The 23,731-nt window shown below is 39.5% G+C and overlaps 1 protein-coding gene across 5 annotated transcripts in view; it reads left to right on the top strand.

The window, feature by feature from the left end:
* Nucleotides 1-23,731, top strand: part of ITPR2 (inositol 1,4,5-trisphosphate receptor type 2) — a 263,254-nt gene that overhangs the window by 47,421 nt on the left and 192,102 nt on the right. For 4 of the 5 annotated variants that reach the window (XM_031597173.2, XM_090146688.1, XM_090146687.1 and 1 more), the window contains exons 8-10: nt 834-980; nt 1,792-1,887; nt 18,409-18,453. In XM_031597173.2, coding sequence (XP_031453033.2) covers nt 834-980; nt 1,792-1,887; nt 18,409-18,453 — 288 coding nt within the window. The remainder of the gene's footprint in view (nt 1-833; nt 981-1,791; nt 1,888-18,408; nt 18,454-23,731) is intronic. The other variant, XM_090146695.1, reaches the window with a different exon arrangement.

Raw genomic sequence — 23,731 nt, 5'->3', positions numbered from 1 at the left:
AGCTGATGGTTTGCTCAGCTTTGTGTGCCTCCAGGTCACTGGTATTTTCATAAATATAAATATATTTGTAAATTTAAAATTTTCATAAATAAGCATGTTTCATTTGTTCTCACTTATACCTTACTCAGTCATTATGAACTGACTATTTTTTTTTTTTAAGTGTTGTGGTAGATATCAAGCTTTGGGGAGAGACAGAAGGAAGCAAAAATGATGTACTGGAAGAAATACAGAAGGGTCATTGGTTTTGGTTGAAGAGAAGAAGGGATAAGACTGTTATATCAGAGAACAGCAAAATAACAGTAGTTTTATAGGTAGCAAACGAGATTGAGGGATACTTGTAAATACATTTGGAAAGGAGGGGCAAGGCGAGGGGCAAGGCAAAGCAAGAAGTTTCTGTTGTATTTATTGAGAAGTTGAGACTGTAGAGTCGGGTGGATTTGAGAGAACCTGGATGTATGGGACCAAGAGAGAGGAAGCTTCAGAAGTGAGAGTCTGAGTTGTAGCAGGATAGCCTAAGAAAAGACTGGAGTTGGGGAATGACTCGCATAGAAAGTCACCTTTGGATTAACTATTCATTGCAGTGCTCTGGATGAAATTTTATTTTCACAAAAGGAGATGGATGTCATGCAGGAGTGAATTATTGCATTTTATACACAACTTCCAGATGCATTACAGAGCTTACGTATTCTGAATTTAGTACCTGCTCCAGCACCTGGCAACTAATAAACGTTTTCTTCGCATCAACTATGATGACATTACTGGAGCTAGAACGGATACTGAGTCTAGCAACTTTGCTTTGCACTTAATAATGTTTCGCTTTCATTTTACTTTAGGGAGATGTTGTTAGGCTGTTTCATGCAGAGCAAGAGAAGTTTCTGACCTGTGACGAATATGAGAAGAAACAGCATATTTTTCTTCGTACTACACTGCGTCAGTCAGCCACCTCTGCAACAAGTTCTAAGGCACTGTGGGAGATAGAGGTATTTTTTCCCTTTTCATATATGTTTTAGTACCTGAAGGCCAGGGTGCAGTAAAAATACTTTACTACAGTATGAATCATTCATAGCCCTTTGATATCATCATATACCTCCTCATCACTATGATTATTTTATGAAGCAGTTTGTGTAGGATGAACAGTGAAGAGATGCTTTATTGCTGTGAGCATATGAAGAGAGGATGTTTTTTAAGTGTATTTGCACTGAAATGATGAAAGGTCAAATTCAGACTTGATGCAAATGGTACAATTTTATCAAAGCCAATAGAGTGACGCTTGTGAGTTGTGAGTGCTTAAATTTGACTTTTTGTGCAATATAGAATATTGAAATTGATTATGACAGACAACAAAGCTTACAAAAGTGAATGAGTATTTTTCTGTAGCAGGGCACATCAACATCTGTTTAATGTTAGGCTGATTAAGGTTGTCTTTGCTGAATGGGATTAGCAAGAACATTAACGTTAACTAAGGAACATTGGAAACTGGAATGCCTCATGCTCTTGCCATTATAATAATGTAACTCCCATGTCCAAAAGTCCTTAGATCTAACTTTGTGCTTTTAATACAAAGTGCTCCTCACTTGGAAAGTAATATGAGGCATATTTTCTGTCACCTGGTGGAAAAAAAAGTGTAACTAGTGGTTATCTATGGTGGGCTTAGTGTGAACACAGAACATATCTGTGTGTTAAACTATGGTGTAGTTTACATGCTTTTATTTGGAATGCATTGTAAGAAACGTCAGTGATCTAAGTATGATTTTGAGAAGCACAATTAAAAATCTGTACTTCTTCTTACAGGTTGTCCATCATGATCCTTGCCGGGGAGGGGCAGGACAATGGAATAGTTTGTTTAGATTTAAGCACTTGGCAACTGGAAACTACTTAGCTGCAGAGGTAAGAATGTCAATTAAACGTGAGGTTGTGTTCTGCCTAACCAATTATAAAATGTGTCCTGCTAATTCAGAACCACTGTAGGTAGATCTGTGAAAAGATCCCACACCAGGTCTGAATGTGGAAAATGGAATGTGTGCTGTGTTGCACTGTATGGCTGTAAATTTTTTGAGCTACAGTACATTGGTAGATGAGTTCAAGACAGCATGTAACCTTAATCTTCACTGTACTGTTGAATTTTGAATCTGCTGTTAGTTATTGTGGTGCCAAGGAAAACATAGTATCATAGAATGGATGGCTTGGAGTTGACCGCGACTCTGTGAGAGCGACCATCCAGCCAATTCCTTATCCAGTGAGTGGTCCTTCCATCAAATCCATTTTTCTCTAATTTGGTGACCAGGATGTCATGCAGGAAAGTGTCAAATGCTTTGCACAAATCCAGACAGATGAAGTCAGTTGCTCTTCCTTTATCCACTGATGCTGTAGCTTCATCATAAAAGGCCACCATGTTTGTCAGGCTTGCACTTGGCGAAGCCATGTTGGTTACCGCCAATCACCTCATCTTTATTTTCTGTGTGCCTAGTAGATCCTTCAGAAGGATCTGCTCCATGATCTTGCCAGGCACAGAGACGCTTGGCCTGTAGTTCCCTGAATCTTATTTTCCCTTTTTGAAAATTGGGGTTATGTTTCCCCTTTTCCAATCAGTGGGAACTTCACCAGACTGCCATGACCTTTCAAATATGATGGATAGCAACTTGGCAACTTCATCCACTGGTTCCCTCATAACCCATGAATGGATCTTGTGGGGTCCCATGAATTTGTGCACCTTCAGTTTCTTTAGAACATCTCGAACCTGCTTTTCACTTACAGCAGGCAGATCTACCTTCTCCAAGTTCTCACCATTACTTTCTGCAATGTGGGCATTGTGGCTAGAGTCCTTGCTGGTGAAGACTGAGGCAAAGAAGTCATTGAGCATCTCAGCTTTCTCTTGTGACCAGGTCTTCAGTTTCCTTCCAGAGAGTGCCCACATCTTTCCTGACCTTTACATTGCTGATATACCTGTAGGATTTCTTCTTCTTCTCACTGATGTTCTGAATAGATTTAATTCTGTCTGGATTTTACCTTTCCTAACCTGATCCCTGGCTGCTCAGACAACTTCTTTTCAGTACTCCCAGGTTCCTGTTTTCACTTCCTATAGAATTTCTTTTGAGCTAAACCAAGTCCAGGAGCTCATTGTTGATCCATGGAGGCTTCCTGGCATTCTTGCCTGCTTTTTTCTCAGGATACACTGCTTCTGGGTTTGGAGGAGATGGTCCTTAAATACTGATTAGCTTTATTGGGCCCCTCTTTCCTCCAGGGCTTTCTCTCTGTAGATATGTAACAGTAATGTTACAAATCTTCCATATTTGTATTTTAAATCCTTGGATTTGCTTACCTTTCTGCTCGTTTACCATTGATTCTTGTGCTGTGATTAGTCAAATATTCTTTTCTGGCTCAGACAGCCATATAGTGATTAAAGTTTTTATAGTGAAACTGAACGTAACAGTTGAGCTTGATCAGAGAAGTTTATGTGCAGACATTAGAATAGATGCTTGAGACTGGTCTAATTCAGCAATTGTCATTCATTTTCTTCTTACAGGCTTTAGCAAATGTTTCTGTAATACTGATGTGTTGATCTCTTCATGGCCCAAGGCATCTTTATGTTCTCTAGAAACTTGGAAAGGATAAACTGGTCATGTGTTGGTGTAATGGCTTTTGATGTCATGCTTGTTCATTGTGATTATAGCAGGTTTCTGAGGTTGCACAGTTGTCTTTTGACTAAAAATTGGAATAAAAAAGGGTTTGAAGAAATATTTACCCCTTTGAGTGGAATAGGAAGTCCAGGAGGAAGAAAAAGAAAATCTTACATTTTGTCTGATTATTATTTGGTGTTTAATGAAAAGGCAAAATAGTGCAGTGACTTCACAAAAGAGCAGCTTAATATCTTTTAGGACACATAATTGTCCTTAAAAATAAAGTGGGTCTCTTTACTAGAGGAGATGAAATGGTACAAACTTTATGAAATAAGAGAGCCTTGGATTCTTCCCTGGTTGCAAGAAATTATGAACTTTTAAAATCCATATTAGATCCGATCTGTGTTCAAGTTATATCAGTGAGATGAAAAACAGTTTTTTCCACTGATGTAGTTAAGTTTGTGTAGGATTATCTTTTTGACTTATTCTTGCAAGCACAAGTGTGAAAATTTACAAGAGCCAGTTCTAATCGCTGAGAACCCCTGAAAGAAGTCTTTCTCTAGCTGGATTGAATTAAATTTGCTGCAGTGCAACTTCTGTATATAGACAAGTCTTTTATATTCCCAGGGTCCTGCTTTCACTTTTTACTTCTGTCTCAGCCTATGCTGATTTCAGAGTAAGAGCAAACAACCACATTCTTTTTAAGTATTTCCAATTATTTCAAAACTAGTATCAAAACATAAGCAATTGCATTATTTTCCATGTAAGACTGAATGTAATTTGGATTTTTTCATTGGTTAGGGTAGTAATTCATAGTGCAATTTAAAAATCTGATAATGGTGAAATTTCTGTGTGAAAGAGAGAGGAGCATCATCTCTTTAAAGGCAGTGGGCTGGCATTCCTTTACTAATATTCTCTGCACTGCTGCCTCCATGCTGCAGCAACATTTATGGCTTGTCTGAAGCCAGCTTGCTTTATTGTATATTTAATACTGGCTTATTTTCAAATGGCAACTAGTATACTCAGTTCCGTTTTTTTTTTTTTTAGAGAGGAAGAGATACTTCTGCTAGAAAGCTAGAAAGGCTTTATTCAGACTAGCTAGATTGATGAAATCAGCTTTTTTCTCCACTGTGCCCTCTCAGCACTGAAGCTTGCTGACTGACAGATGAGCTTCCTTATCCTATACTTTAACAGCTTAGAGATTTTTCAGGAGAAAAACCTCCAGGTGAAGAGGAGTTACACTTCACTGAATGCAGAACCTGAGCTTATGACCCTTCTACCTCTGGAAGGGAAATCCCCATCAAGAAGACTTGTAATGTTGAGAGTGAGAGCTGGAAAAGACTTGGGCTGAACAGAAATGATATGCTATGATTAGAGAGGCGCATTAGCTACTGTATCTGTGAAGTGTGAAATACTCACTGTTGGCCATGTTAAAGGTAATGCTGTAATAAAAACCTGGGAACTGTATTTTACACATCTCACGTATCAGGCTCAACACACCACCCAGACATCCACGTCAAAGAACTATGAACAGGGAAGCAGAAACCAAATGTTTTTAAGTTAACTTCAAATCAGTTTGGCAAAGCTTACCAAACTCTTATCTTTACTATTGCAGCACAGGAAGATTACTCATAGTGTGAATTGTCAGCAGCATCAGACATTACTGTGACTTGATTTTGATTAAACTGCCATGATAAAGATATCTGGAGTGGAATAAGTACAAATAAGTAAACAAAATTCATGAAACTTTTACGTATTCTGTAGTTAGCTAATGATACAATTTATGTTACAGTCTGAGCAATTGTAAATCAAGATTTATCACTTTTTACAACCATAATTTCTTTACTTCTCTTTATGTAAATAAAGGTGATGTTTAGCACTGAGAATTTTGCAGGGGAATTTTGAATAGATGAAATCTCACACGATGACCAGAAGTGTCCTTCACCAGAGTGTTCCCTTTTGCTCCTCTGCAGTTAGCTTTCTATGATGTAGTAATGCTGTGCCTTCTCTTCTTCTCTCAGGCGTCTCGTGCCAGGTGTAAATAACTGATCAGCCTTATTTGTGACTAAGTGGGTCTGACCTACGTAGCAAAAGGATGTCACTGCAGCTTATTAAGTCCAGGGGATGATTTGGGGACTAAGGAGGTTCACGCCACATACTGCAAACAATTCAGAAATTTTCAATTGATAAACTTACAGATGTGTCAATGCTACAGTAAGTAGTCTAAAAAAATAAAATTGAGGCAGTACTGTTCTTCAGTGAACAAAATATGCAAGTGAGTAAATCTAATTCTTATAAACTTGAAAGAAATTGGGATGTGTAAATCCTACATTACAGGTTATGAAGAATCACAGTGACCCATCTTTAGGTACCTTTGAAAAATTAAGGGTTCTCTGATACCTGAATTCCGATTCAGTTTCAGTTGTACTCTTTCCTTTAATCCCCTTTTCACATGATATTACTTAAGCTGATTTTCATCAGTATGCTTTGAAGTTTCATAAGACCTAATAATACCAGAGACCATACTACTCTGGCTGAAGCTGAGTCATCCTGAAGGACCCTTGCTAAAAAAGGAGACTCGGTGGTAGGAATTTGCTAATTGCACATTGCTGCCCTGTCATCCCCCTTGGGTATGCTCTGACGCATGAGATGCAGGTATGCTGTCAGCCCGTTACTTAAGACACGAGATGACTATGCTGAAGGAAGTGTTTCATGTTTTGTGGTAAGGTTGGGACATCTGGAATCTGGTGGTAGTTCTCTTCTGTGTCTGACGTTTGGAAATCTGAAGCCACTGGATCAGCCATTCCAAAAACACTGAAATCATTAAAAGGTGGAACCAAGTATTCAGCTGAGAAATTCTCCTCTGCTTGTTCTTTGGAGGCAGTGGGAGTTCTGCTGTTAATGTCAAAAGCACTTGATTTTGTTGAGTATTGAGACAGATCTGAAGCAGGAGATTTAGACACTAAGCTACCAGCTAAGATCCAGGCTGCTGAGTTTTATTTTCATCTTCACAAAGTCAGCAGTCTTTTAAAAAAAAGTTCTACAGAAGATTCTTTTTTTTAGCCTTGGCTGCAGCAAAATGACCCAACTTATTTGGAAGTTTTGTATTTTTAAAGAGAATCCATACTCTTAGGTGAAAATGGAATGTTTCAAAATAACAAAGACTTTTCCAGCACTTTTAAAGTTTCTTTAGTGCATGTACCACATGCAGAATACACCCACATCTGTCCCTGTGCATGTGTGAAAGAGCTGCTATTTGCTTGAACAGCCTTTCAAGTGCTGTAGATTGGGACCACACAGTTGTGCCATTCTCATCACCTCACCTATCCTATTCAATATTCTGGACTGTTAAAAAAAAAATGTTGTTCTCCATGTGCGTAACAGCTCCCAGTTCTGTGATTTCTGAACTCGATAAGCTATACTGTAACTGGTATACAGTTGCTGTATGAAGATGTGAAACAGAAACGTGTGTGTCCATGTGTACATGTATGCACACAACAAAATGCAGGATAAATGTCATTTCACGTTCAACTTCTCTAATTAGATGGGTACTGCTAAAATAATCATGAGATACATGTGCAAGCATCAAATCACATGCTAATTTTAGATATTCCAGTAGACAGCACATAAACCAGAGTACATTTCCTGTGGAATGTTGTGAACATGTACAGAATCATTGACAGTTCAGAATTTGAAAGGAAAATTCTGTGATAATTCTGTTTTACTTAGTTGAGTAGGCTAAGATTGGAGCTATTAGGTACCCTGGCAAGATAAGGGAGTGAACTTGGTGAGGTAATTGTCTTTAACGTTGAATTAACTATACTATACTAAATGAATTAAGATAATGCAGATAAAATGGCAACCTTAATATTTACCTTCTTTCATTCTATAGAATTGTTGCTGCAAACAAGTGATCACATTACTGTGCCTTTCAAGAAATTGTGTAGAGTACTGATGTTTGGAGTGTGTTGCTATAACATTGAGCTGTTTTAGCTAATTCTTTGTAAAAGATAATAAATGCCCTGAAACTCTTCTATACAAGGGAGCGAACAGGCTGAACTGGCCAGTTAGTAGATTGAAGCAGTAAGCTCAGAGGTAATGGCAGAACCAAACATACTTTTTCTGACTTGTACTGTAGTTCATTTACTAAAATAGATTGTTGCTCAGATGAAAACTCTCATTCAGTAAAGTTCTCATGAGTAGCTTTGGCTTTAAATTCAGCGGAATGTAAGCATTTATGTGCTCAGAGGTCAAGGGCCGCTCAGATACTCATGTGACATGTTTGGCCTTCCTATAGCAATTTTCCATTGTTAAGCCATTTCCAGGACTTCTTTGACCACCGTAGGACTGAAGCCTCAGAGACAGCCACTTATATCTTTTGTGTGTGAATATGCTTTATAACAGCTTGTGTAGGATAATGGAGCTGGCAAGGTGTTTGGCACATATCCTGCTGATAGTCAAGTCATCAGGGTAAAGATCAGGGGGAGGGCCAACAAGGTTGACATCCTGGTGGGGATCTGTTATAGACCGCCTAACCAGGATAAAGAGATGGATGAGGCATTCTACAAGCAACTGGCAGAAGTTGCATGATCTCCAGTCCTTGTTCTCATGAGGGACTTCAACTTCCCTGACATATACTGGAAATACAATACAACGCAGAAGAAGCAGTCTAGGAGGTTTCTAGAGTGTAAGATAAAGTCCTGAAGCAACTGGTAAGAGAGCCTACTGTGGGAGATGCCCTGCTAGACCTGCTGTTCGCAAACAGGGAAGGACTGGTGGGAGATGTGGGGGTCTTGGGCAAAGCGACCACAAAATAGAGTTCTTGGTGAATTCAGAAGAGGGGCCAGCAAAACTGCTACCTTGGACTTCTGATGGGTGGACTTTGAACTATTCAGGACCCTGTTAGTGCGGGTCCCTTGGGATTCAGTCCTGAAGAGTAAAGGAGTCCAGGAAAGCTGGACACTTCTTGGAAGAAAGTCCAAAAGGCACAGGAGCAGGCTGTCCTCCTGTGCTGTAAGATGAGCTGGTGAGGTTGAAGACTGGCCTGGTTGAACAGGGAACTTTTTCTTGGGCTCCAGAGGAAAAAGAGAATCTACCTCCTGTGGAAGAAGGGACAGGCAACATCGGGTGAGTACAAAGAAGTTGTTAGGATGCATAGGGAAAAACTAGAAAGGCAAAAGCCCAACTTGAACTCAACCTGGCCATTTGGGTAAAAGAGAAAAAAACTTCTTTACAAGTATATTAACAGTAAGAGGAGGAATAAGGAGAATCCATCTTTTACTGGATGCATCAGGGAACGTGACCACTGAGGACAAGGAAGAGGCTGAGGTTCTTAATGCCTTCTTAACATATGTTTGTAAAAGTCAGACCAATTATTCTTGTGGTACTCCACCCCCTGACCAGGGGGTGTCATAGTGGAGCAGAATAAACCCCCATGGTTCAGATGGAAACAGAGACCTGCTACTCCACTTGGACTATCACAAGTCCATGGGTCCAGATGGGATCCACCTGAGGGTGCTGAGGGAGCTGGCAGAGGTGATTGCCAAGCTGCTTTCCACCATCTAACAGTGTTTCTGGTCAACGAGAGATGTCTCAGAGGATTGAAGTCTTGCCAACGTGACTCTCATCTACAAGAGGGGCTGTAAGGAGGATCTGGAGAACTACAGGCCTGTCAGCCAAAGAAGGTTATGGAACAGATTGTCTTGAGTGAGATCACATGGCGTGTGTGGAGCAACCAAGGGATCGGACCCAGCCATTATTGTTTCATGAAAGGCAGGTCCTGCTTGACCAACCTGATCTCCTTTTATGATTGACACCTGTTGACGTAGTCTACCTAGACTTGAGCAAAGCCTTTGACACTATCTTCCACAGCATTCTCCTGGGGGAACTGGCAGCCCATGGTTTGGACAGGCACACTTTTTGCTGGGTAAAGAATTGGCTGGAGGTCTGGGCCCAGAGAGTGGTGGTGAATGGAGTTAAATCCAGCTGGTGAATGCTCATGAGTGGTGTTTCCCAGGGGATGATACTGGGTCCTGTTCTGTTTAAAATCTTTATTGATGACCTAGACATGGGGATTGAGTGCACCCTCAGTAAGTTTGCAGATGACACCAAGTTGGGAGGAAATGTCCATCTGCCTGGGGATAGGAAGGACATTCAGAGAAATGTATACAGGCTGAGGCCAATGGGATGAAATTCAACAAGACCAAATGCTGGATCCTGCACTTTTGTCACAAGTCCAGGCAACGCTACAGGCTTGGGGCAGAGTGGCTGGAAGAGCATGTGTAAGAAACAGACGTGTTTCGATCCTTGGCTGAACGTGAGCCAGCAGTGTGCCCAGATGGCCAAAGAGGGTAATGGTATCCTGTCTGCATCAGAAATAGCACTGCCAGCAGGAACAGGGAAGTGATCATCCCTCTGTACTCAGCTTTGGTGAGGGCACGCATTGAGTACTATGTTCAGTTTTGGGCCCCTCACTAAAAGAAAGACATCGAGGCTCTGGAGCATGTCCAGAGAAGGGCAACAACGCTGGTGAGGGGTCTGGAGCACAAGTTTTATGAGAAGCAGCTAAGGGAACTGGGATTGTTGAATCTGGAGAAGAGGAGGCTCAGGGGAGACATTATTGCTCTCTACAGCTCCCTGAAACGAGGTAGTGGCATGATGAGATTCAACCTCTTCTCCCACATAACTAGCATTGGACCAGAGGGAATGGCCTCAAGTTGTGCTGGGGGAGATTGAGGTAAGACATTAGGAAAAATTTCTTCTCCAAAAGAGTGGTCAGGCCCCAGAATGGGCTGTCCAAGGAAGTCACCGGCCCTGGAGATGTTCAAGAAACATTGAAGGGACATGGTTTAGTGAGGAAATATTGGTGGTAGGTGGATGGTTGGACTGGATGATCTTGGAGGTCTTTTCCAAACTTGGTGATTCAGTGATTCTAAGTCACAGAGCTAAACCTGTTCCTTATTTAGAGCAAAAAGTAGCAATCATCTGATGTGCATCTCACATATGTGTCCAACTGGAAAACTCCTTTGGCTTTCTTGGGTTTGTTTGCTTCTTTGTGCAGAACTGTTCTTGATCAAGTCTGATCAGAGTTTTGTTCTAAGCTCCTTTTTGTAAAATCCAACATGAAACACACTTTCAGCTTTGGGTCTATTTAGCACTATATGCTTAGATCATTCTCTTTTGAAGATAAGAATGGTTAAAGCTGGCTAACCTGGGAAGTACTGAGTTATATATGCATGAGATGTCATGACAATTATATGAATATTCTAAATTGAACAGGAAGAGCCATCTGAACCATCAAAGACGTAGTTCAGTGATAAGAGTACTTCATTGACAATGTAGGCTTGAAGAAATGTTGTGTTTCTGCACGTTTTTGGTTATGGTCCCATGACATGTTGTGCTGTCCCTAAGGTTGTGCTGGCACAGACTGGATCACAGCAGGGAATGTATTGAAAATCAGATTGGAAAAAAGGTGTGGGAGTGCAAGTGGTTGGGGTAGATGAGTGGGAACTGCTAGAATCAAAACCAGCATCAGAGGCCCTGTATTTCACCTTGCTATGGTGTATGTAAACTGCTTGCTGAGAACCCTTGAATTAATGATCCATAAAAGCTCTTCATATTCTTCTTGTCTTTCCTGAATAAATTATTCCAATATCGTCTCACTCTGCTTTTCAGTCAAAATTGCCCAGGTTTCTCTTCAATTTAAATTGAGAACTGCTATAAATCTTGGTTTACTTTCTTTGAAATGGATTTCTGTATTATGTCTCCCTCAGTTGGCGTTAAAAATACTAGCTTGCCACATGATATACATCATTGTAATATGCATTTATCCACATGGACAGAGCCAAACTGTTTGTAATAGATTTAATCCTGTTGTAATGATCACTTGGTTTGGATCACGGTGAAGACAGCAAAATGCATGTTCAAGTTCATATTGATGGAAAATAATGCTTTCCTGCCTTCTGTACTGGACATAAAGAAGTGGAAGTTGGTGCCATGAGAAGTGAAAACAAAAAGTGTTTAATGACATTTTAAGAAAGATTACATATTTGTATGAGTAATAACATCCTCAGCATTACCTGAGATTAAAAAAACATAAAAGGAAATGAATTCTTAAAGTGGAGGTCATAAATCAGGATTAACCCCTTGGAACCTTGGAAAAATATCTGTAGTTTTAAGGACTTTTTTTTTTCTTTTCATTCTTTCACATTCTTAGACTGTGGTGGAAAATGGGATACTGTATAGAACAGTGGTTGTTTTATTTATTTATTTGTTTGTTTTTAAAGGCAGCTGAGATTAAATGTGTGAAGGCCATAATTTAGGCCTTTTCATACTGTTTTTGGAGACTGGGGTATTGGCAGAGATCTTACGTGTTCAGGAAGCAAAAAAGGCTTCTTTGTGGTACTTTTTAGGTTAGCAAAGAAGCAAACCTTTGCTGAAAAAATGTACTTCTCTCATTACAGAGCTAACATAGAGAAGGTGAATTCTGTGTGTTTCCTTCTGTCTTTAGACACAATATGAAAAATAACTGTATAAAAACAGCCTTTAACTGAGATGATATGCAGGTACTGTTAGCTCAAGGATAACAGTATGTAAACTGTAGAAGGTACCAGGAGATGGCAGCATCCACCAAGGCCTTTGTGCATCTGCTCACACATTTATTTTGTTGGTACTGTGGGACCTCCAATCCAAACCTGCAGATTGCTTCAAAATCTTCCGTTTGAATCATTTTTTCCTCAGTGTTTTTTTGTTAAATGTTAATTCAGCATTCTGATCATTTCAGCCTGTTGTGCTCAGTGGTTAAAGGATCTTGTAAGAAAAAGGAATGCCAGAGTGACAGAGTGAACTCAGCTCTATGTGCCCTATTTATGTTTTTCACTGTCACATAGGAGGCTTGTAGTTTTGTTTTAAAGCTCTGTAAGGACTGCAGAATAATTTACAGTTATGTGTGAAGAGATGGAAGAGATCCAGAGACTGAGGAGAAGAATGGATTACTGATTTACAGAGCCAGTTTGACCTGTTCCACAGGTTTGGATATGACTTACAGTGACAGTTAGGAGTGGTTCCTGTAGCAAAACTAGGGCTAGGTTTTCAAAGGTTTTTGAGGACCTTGTGAATGCTGCTCAGATTCTTGGCCTGACTTGTCTCAATTGTGTGGAAATGAGGAATGACATTTGTGAGTGTCAGTGTGCGTATACCTTCAAAAAATTTGGATTTTTGGGGAAGGTTTTTTCTCTCAGCAAGCTGGTGTTGCAGTGGTGATCTACGAGCCTGTATTCAGCTAGGACTTTTCCATCCTGCCTGAAGTTGGCTGCATTTGAGCAGTGTTTATATAAGCGTGTAAAGCATATGAGCTTTACGAGGAAAGGAAGTGTGAAGACATAAACACAATATTTACAGTCATTTAGTCACTATATGGATGCTTCGGTTATTAAAAACACAACAACTGCTGTTTTTGCATTTTGGTGCGTTCCAAAATGACAAACGCGATCAGTTCTATGTTGCATTTTATTTCTTATTACTTCAAGATAACTTGAAAAGCTTTTAGTAAACTATATTTGTACCACTTTTATTTTTGATGCTTGATGAAGGTTTAGAAGGTTTTATTTATTTTTTTTTCACTGTAAAAATTTCAGTGATATCTAATTCAATCAGCCCTGTTATTTCTGGGAGGGCTGCTGAAAGCCATAGGGGATATTAATATTCAGAATGCTTTTTTCACGTGGGACTTGTTGACATAACCATTCCTAGTGAAGGTATGGCCCAGCATTCAGGTTAGACCAAAGGATCTTTTACATACTTTTCTTCCTTCCTAATTCCTTTGCAGAGTGGGATGTTGCTATGTGGGGCTAAGCATCATGTTCTCTACCCTTAATCTTGGTAGAAGCAAAGGGGTTTCCCAGCCAGTAATCTTTCCTGGCCTGAAGTAGAAATACATTCCTAGACAGCTCTAGTTTTTGCCACTGGCATGTGACTTTAAATCAGTTGTGAATTAGGCATACCATAAGCATTGGCCTTCCATTGCTGTAGCACTAAAAATGCCTTCAAGATGACCTATCCTTTCTTCTTTACAACAAGGGTGAACAGTTGGGTCAGGAAGGTGTCAAAGCTGATTCTCTTTCCCCTTTTTGACTAGCAGATAGTTCACCCTCACAGGGGGTTCCCAGCACTGTCTGTGGCCCCTTAACTTGGCTTGTGCCTGAAGCCAATAGAAAGATTCAGCTCTCTGAGTGCTGCCTGGAAACTTGTCTGATCTACTAAGGCAGGGCTTGTAAGCAAAACAGCAGCAAAATAAATCCTGAAATAAATGGCCTTTTCAGGTTTTAAACTTTCCTCACATGATGATTATCAGGAGCCTTGTGCCAGATGCTGTGGCTGTACTAAATGGAATATCTAGGTAGAGCTGTAGCCACTCTTTCTCCAGCAAGTTAATAGGATGGCAAGAGTTCTTTGAATATCACTGAAGTCTTTGAAATTGTGCAAAACTCCTTTGGATTTATTGAAAGCTAATCATTATGACATAACAAAGAACCAAGTAAGTCTAATGAAGAAGAAAGATTTGAGAAGTTGTTTTTTATTTTTTCTTTTGTGGTGGCTTTTTGCCCTCAAACCACTTGACCTCACTGATCAAGTAACAGGCTCTGTGTTAACAAGCTAGTTATCAAATGGAATGGAAACTGTTTTTATGTGTTGAATTAGAACCTTTAATTCTTTGACTAATACTGGTTTTAATCAAGTAATTAAAATACTCTATTAGCTGAAATTTGACAGTCTAATTATTTCCTTGACGAGTTATTTTAAATATCCTTTACTTAGTCAACAAAATGTGATTAAAATAAGCATGAGTACTTTTCTCCAAACTTTCCTCTCTTTCTTAATTAAACAAGTGTCTGAAAATAGCTTTTTTGGGTACTTTCTACGCATTCCTCTGCCTAAGAAGATAGCATCCCATGTAAAAGCAAAATTCTAAGTTGTTTGTCTACAGCATGGACTGAGATTTTTAATTCCTTGCTGAACTGTAAGACATGTTTTACTATGTGTAGATGCAAACCAAACCAACCACCAACTAACCGATCAACCAAAAAATCAGCAACAAAAAAACAAGAATAGCATATTAATAAGAAGTTGTTCTACTCAGTAGTGGAATCTCAGGACATTATGCAGTGTGAAGTTGTAGTATTGAAAAACTTAAGAATTTAAAATTTAACCACCTTCAGTAATCGGTGGAATTAACAGAGCCTGGGACTTGTAGCACTTGATTTAACAGGATACTTCTCAGGATTAACTGGGCACGTGCATTTACTGAGCAGTGACTACCAAAAGTAACACACAAACACATACAATTGAAAGTTGTATCTTTCTCCTATGCAGAGTTTGCAGCATGATGATCATTTTTAAAAATGCCAAAGTAGTCAATAGTTTTAGTGTTTGAAATATGATGTTGTGTGGTTGTGGGAGCCTTCTCAGGGTATTGACTGTCTTTGTTTGCTGATAAGTTTGCTAGGTCACTTCCAAGCTCTCTTCCCCAGTAGAGTCAGTCCAAAACAAATTTAGTTCCCAGATATTTCCTGTGTGCTCTACAGTGAAACTGCATTTGCACTTACTTACCATAACTACTGTTGATAGGGCCTCGTCATAAGAAAAACCTTGTGTAGCACATAAGTCAGTGTTCACTGTTGGTCCATATATGTTAAACCATAAAAGGTAATGTGGTAAACCCATTTTCTGGAGTTCAAGGGACTGTGTGGTCTGGAGGATGTGCAGAGTTCAATCTGTGTTTGTATTTATAAACAAATGAAAAAGACCAAATATCTATGGTGCCGTGAATCATTGTCATTTGAGCTTTGACAGCTGGTTATATTAGCCTTGCCCAACTGTAAAATCCATGTAATAGGGCTTACCTTTTACATGGCAGTGGGGTGAATGACGGGCAAAAATGCAGTCGCTCACCTTGACCCAGTTATTCAGGAGTAATATTTAAGCCACACTGCTTCCATCGCGTTTTGTCATGTGGCCATTTCATTTCTTCACTAATGTGAATTTTCCTTTGTTCTTTCCTAATTATGCTCTACTAGTGCAATCTACATTACTTGATGCAGATTGCACCCTCCTTACCACCATATAGCCATTGCTATTTTCTCATTTACTGACTTGCCTTACGTAGTCAATGAACACTGGGATGATATGGTGAGTCCCATGAGCTTGCCATAATATGAGTTTCAAGGTTTTTGATATTGTTTTGTTATCAGCAGTGGTGAAGCTGAACTCTCTTTTATGATTCTTTTTCCTTTTCTGTCTAAGAGAAGGTAAACAATGGCTATTTTTAGGTTTGTTGAAAAAGATGCCTTGGAAGATTAGAATTTCTGAATTAGAATTTCTGCATCAGAAAAAAAGCTGTTGGAAATATACCCTAAAAATAGTTTTAAAATTGAGCTATTACTTCAGTGATTTATATAGTCACACTTGCTTCAACTCTGCAGTTTACAATGTATCATTTTCTTTGTATGCATTGACTGAAATATACAGTATTTTGGGTACAATTTGGGAACACTGCAACTTCAATAAGTCCAATGACCTCAAAGAGCTTGAAGACTGCTAGGCTTAAATGAGATCCATTTTAGCATGGTATTCTTACTTACTTTCTTAAGAATTTTACTTGATTTCATTAGCAACAAGGAGCAAACTCATTTTCAAGAGTTCTTTTGTTGGAACAATCTTTAATGTTGTTATTTTCAAGGATCCTTTTGTTAGGAGGTTCATTGAAGAGTGTAGAGGTGATTTTATACCAATCAGAAAAAGCCATACATTTTGGAGAGCTAAGGCCATCACTGTGTCTATAGCTCATTTTGTTGTACTTGGATATTGAAAAGGATTCGGTATAATATGACTTAAAATATTACATAATTTACACCTCTCTACCTGGAGAAATATAGTATAGGATAACAGCTAATAGTCTGATTTTTACAGATGCTCAACACCAACAACCTCAGCTTGAAATGAAAATGACAGCTGCTGAGCTGAAAAGGGGGCCGTTAATGTCAGCTCTGCAACTGCATTCTGTCCTGTTTATTGCTTAACCTGTTTAACCTCAACATCTCAAACTTTCTCTAAACAACATCTTTATAGTTTTGCTGTTTCTGTTTCAACGGGGCAAGAAAAGCCATCATTAAGGATACACTTCATTTTTTTTTATTTCAGCCTTCTGTCTTCCTCTGTCCTCAAGTGAACTATTTTGAAAATCTGAAGGCGATCTCTTCAGTCATTTTTCAAGTAGGCAAGAAGCGGTGTAGGAGAGAGATTTTCCAAAGTTTCTTTCATTGTTGATATATATTTTTTTCTAAAGCATGGTTATGTTGAGAGCAAACAGTTGAAGAATAGCAAGACATAGGGCTCAGTTCATACTGAGTAGACAACTGTATTCACACAAGTCCTTCAATGAAGCATCACAGATTTATTCCAACTAAAGATCTAGTCCTCAGCGCATAGCTCTCTATGCTGAGTTTAGTGACAAAACTGAGATAACCCAGAAAGTGACCCAGTGGCTAATGTGAATAATGAAATGAAGGCAGGAGAATAACGTTTTGTCCATTTATGTGTTAACACATCCAATCATGATAGAAAACAAAGAGATTTTCAGCAATTTTAGGATTATCTAAATGTTTTCCTCTTTTCTTGAGGCTTATCAAGTGGAGAGGAGATGTCTTTTTTTTTTGTTAAAGAGACATGAACAGTAGAGTAATAATAAACCCCTCTAGACTTGATAAAAATACCTCATAATAGTTTTCCGTGTAATGTTAAATGTATGATGATGATAATGTAATATTAAAAAGTATGACTGGAATTCATTCAGTTTGCCCTGTGCAATTCACTTCTTGCTCTTCCACGCTGTTAATGCCAAATTCATGCCAAGAAAATGACTGTGCTTACCTGTAAGATGTACATAACCATTTGTAAGTAATAATTTTGGTTCCACATTTTCAGCCTGTTGAAGGTATATCCTGCATCAGGGGCTGTAGCAAATATTGAGGTAGAAGTGTTTCATTATATAAATCAAATCAGGAAGCATTTTGTGTGCAGCCAGTATGTGGGTGTTTGTTTATTTGAGTGTATGTCTTCCTATATAATCCCTCGTCTTCTAGTCTACATATTTTCCCTGTCAAAAGTAAAATCATATTAAATGCTGTTAAATAGCAATACTTTACATTTAATTTTTCATCCAAGCATCTCATGCTACTTTAGTTATTAATTAATATTTGTTAATCCTGGTATGACATAGGAAATACCTTAATAATGGTTAAACAGAATCACGGAGTAATTAAACACTTGTCTGTAACGACATTGCTATTTCTGTTTTAAAGAGGTATTTATTCAGAGCTAACTGTTGTTCTGTAAAATCTTAGTAGATGCGAAACGTTAATTTTTATCTCAATACATCTGCTCAAGGTCAGTCCTATAAGTGTTTGTGTGTTGGTAGGGGTGACCGTAATTTGCTATATTTAGAATAGTAACTGCACTTTCTCTCCATCATTCTTTTTTTTTTTTTAATTATTATTTGAAAGTCTTTTAACAAGCTTGATTGTAAGATTCACTTTTCTGATGTGAGGACACAGCCAGTAAGTCGACCATAAATTAAATTGCTAATTCTCATACTCTAATTGCTATGCTAGTTCTAAATACTCCGTAATTCTTTTGCAGGATGAATACATAATAAAGAACTGAACCAGTCCCTCTCCCAAAGTTCTGAAATATTTGAGAACTGTCAAGATAGTTTTTAACTTCTTTTCTTTTCCAGCTTAACCCACACTATCCAGAAGGTAATAATGAAGGAAAAGCTTTGGTAAGTGGAATTTGTATGTTGCATGTAACCTGGGAAATACTATATAATTAGCCTAATAAAGCCCAACAAATGGAAATCCTTTATAGCTTTCCCTGTAGTAATGTGTCATAACCACTGAGGTTGTCTTCTCTGTTGTGTGTAAGCTGGGGTGCAACTCAGTACTATCATTACAGAAAGCTTACTCTTTTTTAAAGGAAGTGTTAGAGAGCTTATTCAAATTCTGCATCAAATTGGCAGTCAGTCAGTTCTGCTTAGTGGCTACATATATGAAATTATTAATACTTACCAAATTAGAAATACTACCTCATGGCAAAAACTCCACTCTTTAGCAAGAAAGCCAGGGACAAGGGAGTCTGGTTATTTATGTGCCGAAACAAATTCAGAGGCTCTGCTAGTGGAGATGAGCTTCCTTGGGATGTTTTTCACTCAGGTGTGGCTCTAAATCTAAGAAAATGCTGAGACTCTTTTCATTAACTGTACTGAATACATGCAAGCAGATATTCAGGTTTAAACTGAGCCCTGCTGCACTTCAGGCAACTCTAACACCACACTTTCACAAGGACCTACCTTGTCATTGCTGCAGTACGAGTGGGTTGGACAAGAAGTCAGATGCTTCCAGGCAATCTGGAGCTGTTAAAGGCAAAGCACTTTATCTTTGTACAGTGCTAAGAGCGTGCCAACTAATTCTAACTAACAAAGAGAGACCAGACGTGTCGTCTATAATGAGTGAAGGACGTAGATATAAAACTGTGAGGGAATCTTATTCTTAAACAAATAATCCAAAAGGAATAATTCATCCATCACATTCATGAGACTGCCTTGAAACAGCTGAGATCTTAGAAGAAATAAACTTAATTTCTTTTTGTTGGCCTTCTGGCTTTTGTTCTTTTAAAGGACACATTTTCAAGTTTTTCTCTGCAGGGGAAGAATTTTTTGTTCTACTTTTTTTTTTTTTTTTTAATGAAAACCAAGATTCTTACATAATCATATGCCTCCAGCACTGCAATTTAAAAAGAAATGGAGACTGTTGTAGGAGTTGGTAACATTGGTTTTCTGTCTTCCATGGTATTTGGTATAAATAGTAATATAGCAGTAAGAGCTGAGTTAGCCAGAGAAATGAAAGTTCTCTCTTGTGAAAATATGGGAGCTCTAAGAGTTGTTTCTCTTTTGTTTTGGAATCACATGTGAAGCCCCTGAAGCTTTCTGACAGAAATTGAGATAAGTTCTAGAATATCTTCTTGAGTACGGTGCTTGCCTGGGAATGCTTGGGTTCGTGCTTTTGCTCTGAGAACAGTATAGCTGGGCTCACACACAGCTCAGTTTGCATTAACACTTTAGTTCACAGCATGATGGCACCTCCTTCATCAAATCCCCTGGTTATTTCCTATTTAAGGGAATTCTCTAATTCACTTCGCAGAGCAATGTCAGTGTGCAAACTTGTATTCTGTTGGATCAAAATTAAAAGGTACACACCTGGAATATAGGTAGACTGTGTTCTAGCCTCTCATGAGGGCCCAGCCCAGAAAACTAGAATAAAGCTAGTCTGAATTCAAACCTATGAAAACATGTATAGGGCCTCATCACAAAGGGTTCAAATGTATTATGCTGTGCAATACTAATTTGTATGTAGTAGAGGGTGTCCAGCTGTAGCAATTTCATGTTATCTAATACATTGGTCACTCTAAAAGTAATGCCTCCTATTTATTTCCATGGAAACTACAACAGGTATAAAAAGAACACTATTTGATAGAGCAAATTCTCAGCTGCAAAACACTAATGCTACCATTAGCTATGCATTTTCACTGGTGATCACTCCAATTGGAAAAGACCTTAAAGGTCATAGGGTGATGAACAAGAGCTGCATGCCATGCTCATAAAAATCTACATGGCTGTCTGGAAGGTGGCTTGTCTTTCACATTTCTGTCACCACTGCTGAAATGCGCCACCTACCACCTCACTGTACTCACATACACTGTTTGGTCTCCATAAGCATTCAGCAAGTGTCAGTGAATATCAATAGGTGCAATTTTTTTCTGCGTGGAGGTGTTCAATCACACACTTTTGCTTTATACGCACTTCCATGTCATTTTTGCCAGACTGTCCCTCTGCTGCCGTCTGTCTCAGGGCAATAAAATATAACAATGTTGGTGAGAAGGTTCAGCCTCTACCGCCATACCACCAACATCTGCGTCTGACATTGTGGACCAACATAACAAAATAGGAGCAGCTCCCGAAGTTAAATATTCCCTGGACTGGATAATGAAGAGCACAAGTGATCTGAGCATGAATGCTAAAGGCAACTTCTCTAACAGTTTGGTTTAATGCTCCTGCGCACTGGTTTCAACTAAGATCCAAGACCAGAGAAATCTGATTGGACAAATGTTTCCATTAAAAATTTAATCAAAACTGGTTGATGATCAAAAGTGCTTCTCTGTGGAAATTTTACTTTACCCAGTCAGCACTTTCACGTGAAGATATTTTGTGAAAGAAATCCTGATAAGCCTTGGTAACAGGCTTATCAGGAGGCTTGGTCTGAGACCGCCTCATGAGACTGAATATATACAAGTGTATGGGACCAGATGACATTCATCCCAGGATCCTAAAGGAGCTGGCTGATGTGGTTGCTGAGTTGCTCTCTGTCATATTTGAAATGCCACGGCTGTCAGGCGAAGTCTCCAGGAAGCGAAAAATGGGGAATGTCACTCTCATTTACAAAAAAGGATGACCCAGGGAACTACAGACCAGTGAGCCTCACCTCTGTGCCTGGGAATATTGTGGAACAGATCCCTCTAAAAGACTCATTAAGCACATGAGAGATGAGCAGGTGATCCGAGACAGCCAGCATAGCTTTATCAAGGGAAGGTCATGCCTGACCAATCTGGTGGCCTTTTGTGTTGGAGTGATGACATCGCTGGACAAAGGGAAGGTGACTGATGTCATCTACCTGGACTTGTGCAAAGCCTTTGACATCTTTCCCCACCCTGCCCCACATCTTTATTTCTAAATTGGAGTGATATGAATTGGAGGGGTGGAGTACTTGGTGGATAAGGTTGGGAGGCTGCAGACGGAGGGTTGTGGTGAATGGCAGTGTGTCCAGGTGGAGGCCATTGATGAGCAGTGTCACCCAGGCGTCTGTCTTAGGACTGGTGCTCTTCAACGTCTTCATCAATGACATTGATGACAGGCTTGAGTGCATCTTCAGCAAGTTTGCTGATGACACCAAGCTGAGCGGTGCGGTTGACACAATGGAAGGAAGAGATGCCATTCACAGGGACCTCAACAGACTCAAAAGGTGGGCCCATGTGAACCTAATGAGGTTCAACATAGCAAAGTACAAGAGTTTTGCACTCGGGTCGAAGTAATGCTAGATACGAATACAGACTGGGAGAAGAATTCCTTGAGAGTAGCCCTGCGGAAAAGAACCTGGGGTCCTGGTGCATGAAAAACTGAACATGAGCCAGCAGCATGCTCTTGCAGCTCAGAAGACCAGTAGTATCCTTGATTCCATCAGAAGAGGAGTGGCCAGTAGGGACAGGGAGGTGATTGTGATTGTTCCTCTCTACTGTGCCCTTGTGAGGGCCTATCTGGAGTACTGCAACCATTTCTGGGGCCCCCAGTACAGGAAAGATGTAAAGAGGGTTCAAAGGAGGGCTGCAAGGATGATCAGAAGTCTGGAGCACCTCCCCTATGAATATGGGCTGGAGGAACTGGACTTGTTCAGCCTGGAGAAGAGAAGTCTGCAAGGAGACCTTGTTGCAGCCTTACAGGGGATTATAAACAGGAGGAGAATCAACTTTATACAGGGGTGAACTAGGATAGGACAAGGGGGAATGGTTTTAAGCTCAAGGAGGGAAGGTTTAGATTGGATGTCAGGGGGAAGTTCTTTAGAGAGAGAGAGAGTGGTAAGGTGCTGGAACAGGCTGCTCAGAGATCTTATAGATTCTCTGTCCCTGGAGGTGTTCAAGGCCATGTTGAATGGGGCCCTGGGCAACCAGGTCTAGTATTAGATCTGGAGGTCGGTGGTCCTGCTGTGCCAGAGGGGTTGGAACTTTGATGATTTTTGGGGTCCCTTCCAACCCAAGCCATTTTGTGATTCTATGATAACTCTTTTAGCAAGGTATACATACCTTTGGATCCTTCACCTCTTTTTAGTTTTGTTGAAAATACCATGAGTCAGCACTGATTATTTTGTCTCCATTCTGTCCTTGAGCAACTGAGTAGAAAAAGTTCTCTGTGCAGGGATTTCTTTTATGCTACAATGATGCAGTGTTTAGTCGTCCCTCTAAAGTAAAAGGATCTTGGAATATTTGAAGTTCTTCAAGGGCCAGCCACGTCAGTCTTGTATGCAATACACAAGTGACATGGAACACACAAGCTTTCCTTGCACTGTGTTTTTCACAGTGTTTCTTCTGCCAGGTGACTGCCTCACTGACTCACTGCAAAAGCGTCTTCTTTTTCATCTTTTGAACCAATTAATTGTGAAATGTTGCCTGCGAAGTAAATTTGCTGCTGTAGAGGGGGAGGTGGAAGTGGGCCTACACCAGTGTAATTTGAAGGCCGAAGAGTAGGGAAATAGAAGAGGCACATTTGAATCTTTTCAACTGAAGGAAGAAGTTGAGCCTGCAGCCTGTGTTTTGCTTTTCACTGCTGGGAGAAAAGAGTTCCAGTTCTTTCTCTGTCAGCTAGGTTTTAAAGAAGACACAACCATCTGTATGTTTTGTGCCAACCCTTAACTATAAATGTGTGATAGGGCTTCTTGTGCATGTTCTCTGCCTGGTTTATAAGTCCTGATCACAGTTGCTTAGGCAACTGTCAATTTTAGGAAGCAGAAATGGAAAAGGATTTTCTGTGGTGCAGTAGTGGGCATAGCCAGTAGATACTTCTGAAGTCCATCCTTCTGCCTCAAGTGACTTAAAAATATGAAAGAATTTTGGCAAGTGAGATCATAAATATTGCCAGAAGTCACTAGGGCTTTTGTTCTCAAGCTCTGTTTGGACTGCCTTCCTTGCTCATTTATGGGCTGCTTCATGAGATTCCTGCCAAATTGTATGGTGAAACATTGCTGTGATTTCTGGTAAAATTTAGCCTTATATTGAGTCGATTAATATTCTTTGTGTGTGTGCTTTTCCCACATCTAAATTCTGGATTTTTCTTTTTATTTATTTTTTATTTTTTTTTATTTTTAACATGAGACCTTTCTCTGATTTAAAGGACTTATTTAAAAAAAAAAAAAAAAAGGCTTATCCAGCTCTTGAAGTCTAGGAGATTGTAGCATACA

The sequence above is a fragment of the Phasianus colchicus genome, chromosome 1, assembly GCF_987193195.1.
Source record: "Phasianus colchicus chromosome 1, bPhaCol1.hap1.1, whole genome shotgun sequence".
Taxonomy (NCBI): Eukaryota; Metazoa; Chordata; class Aves; order Galliformes; family Phasianidae; genus Phasianus; species Phasianus colchicus.
This window is presented reverse-complemented; position numbering and strand designations above follow the sequence as displayed.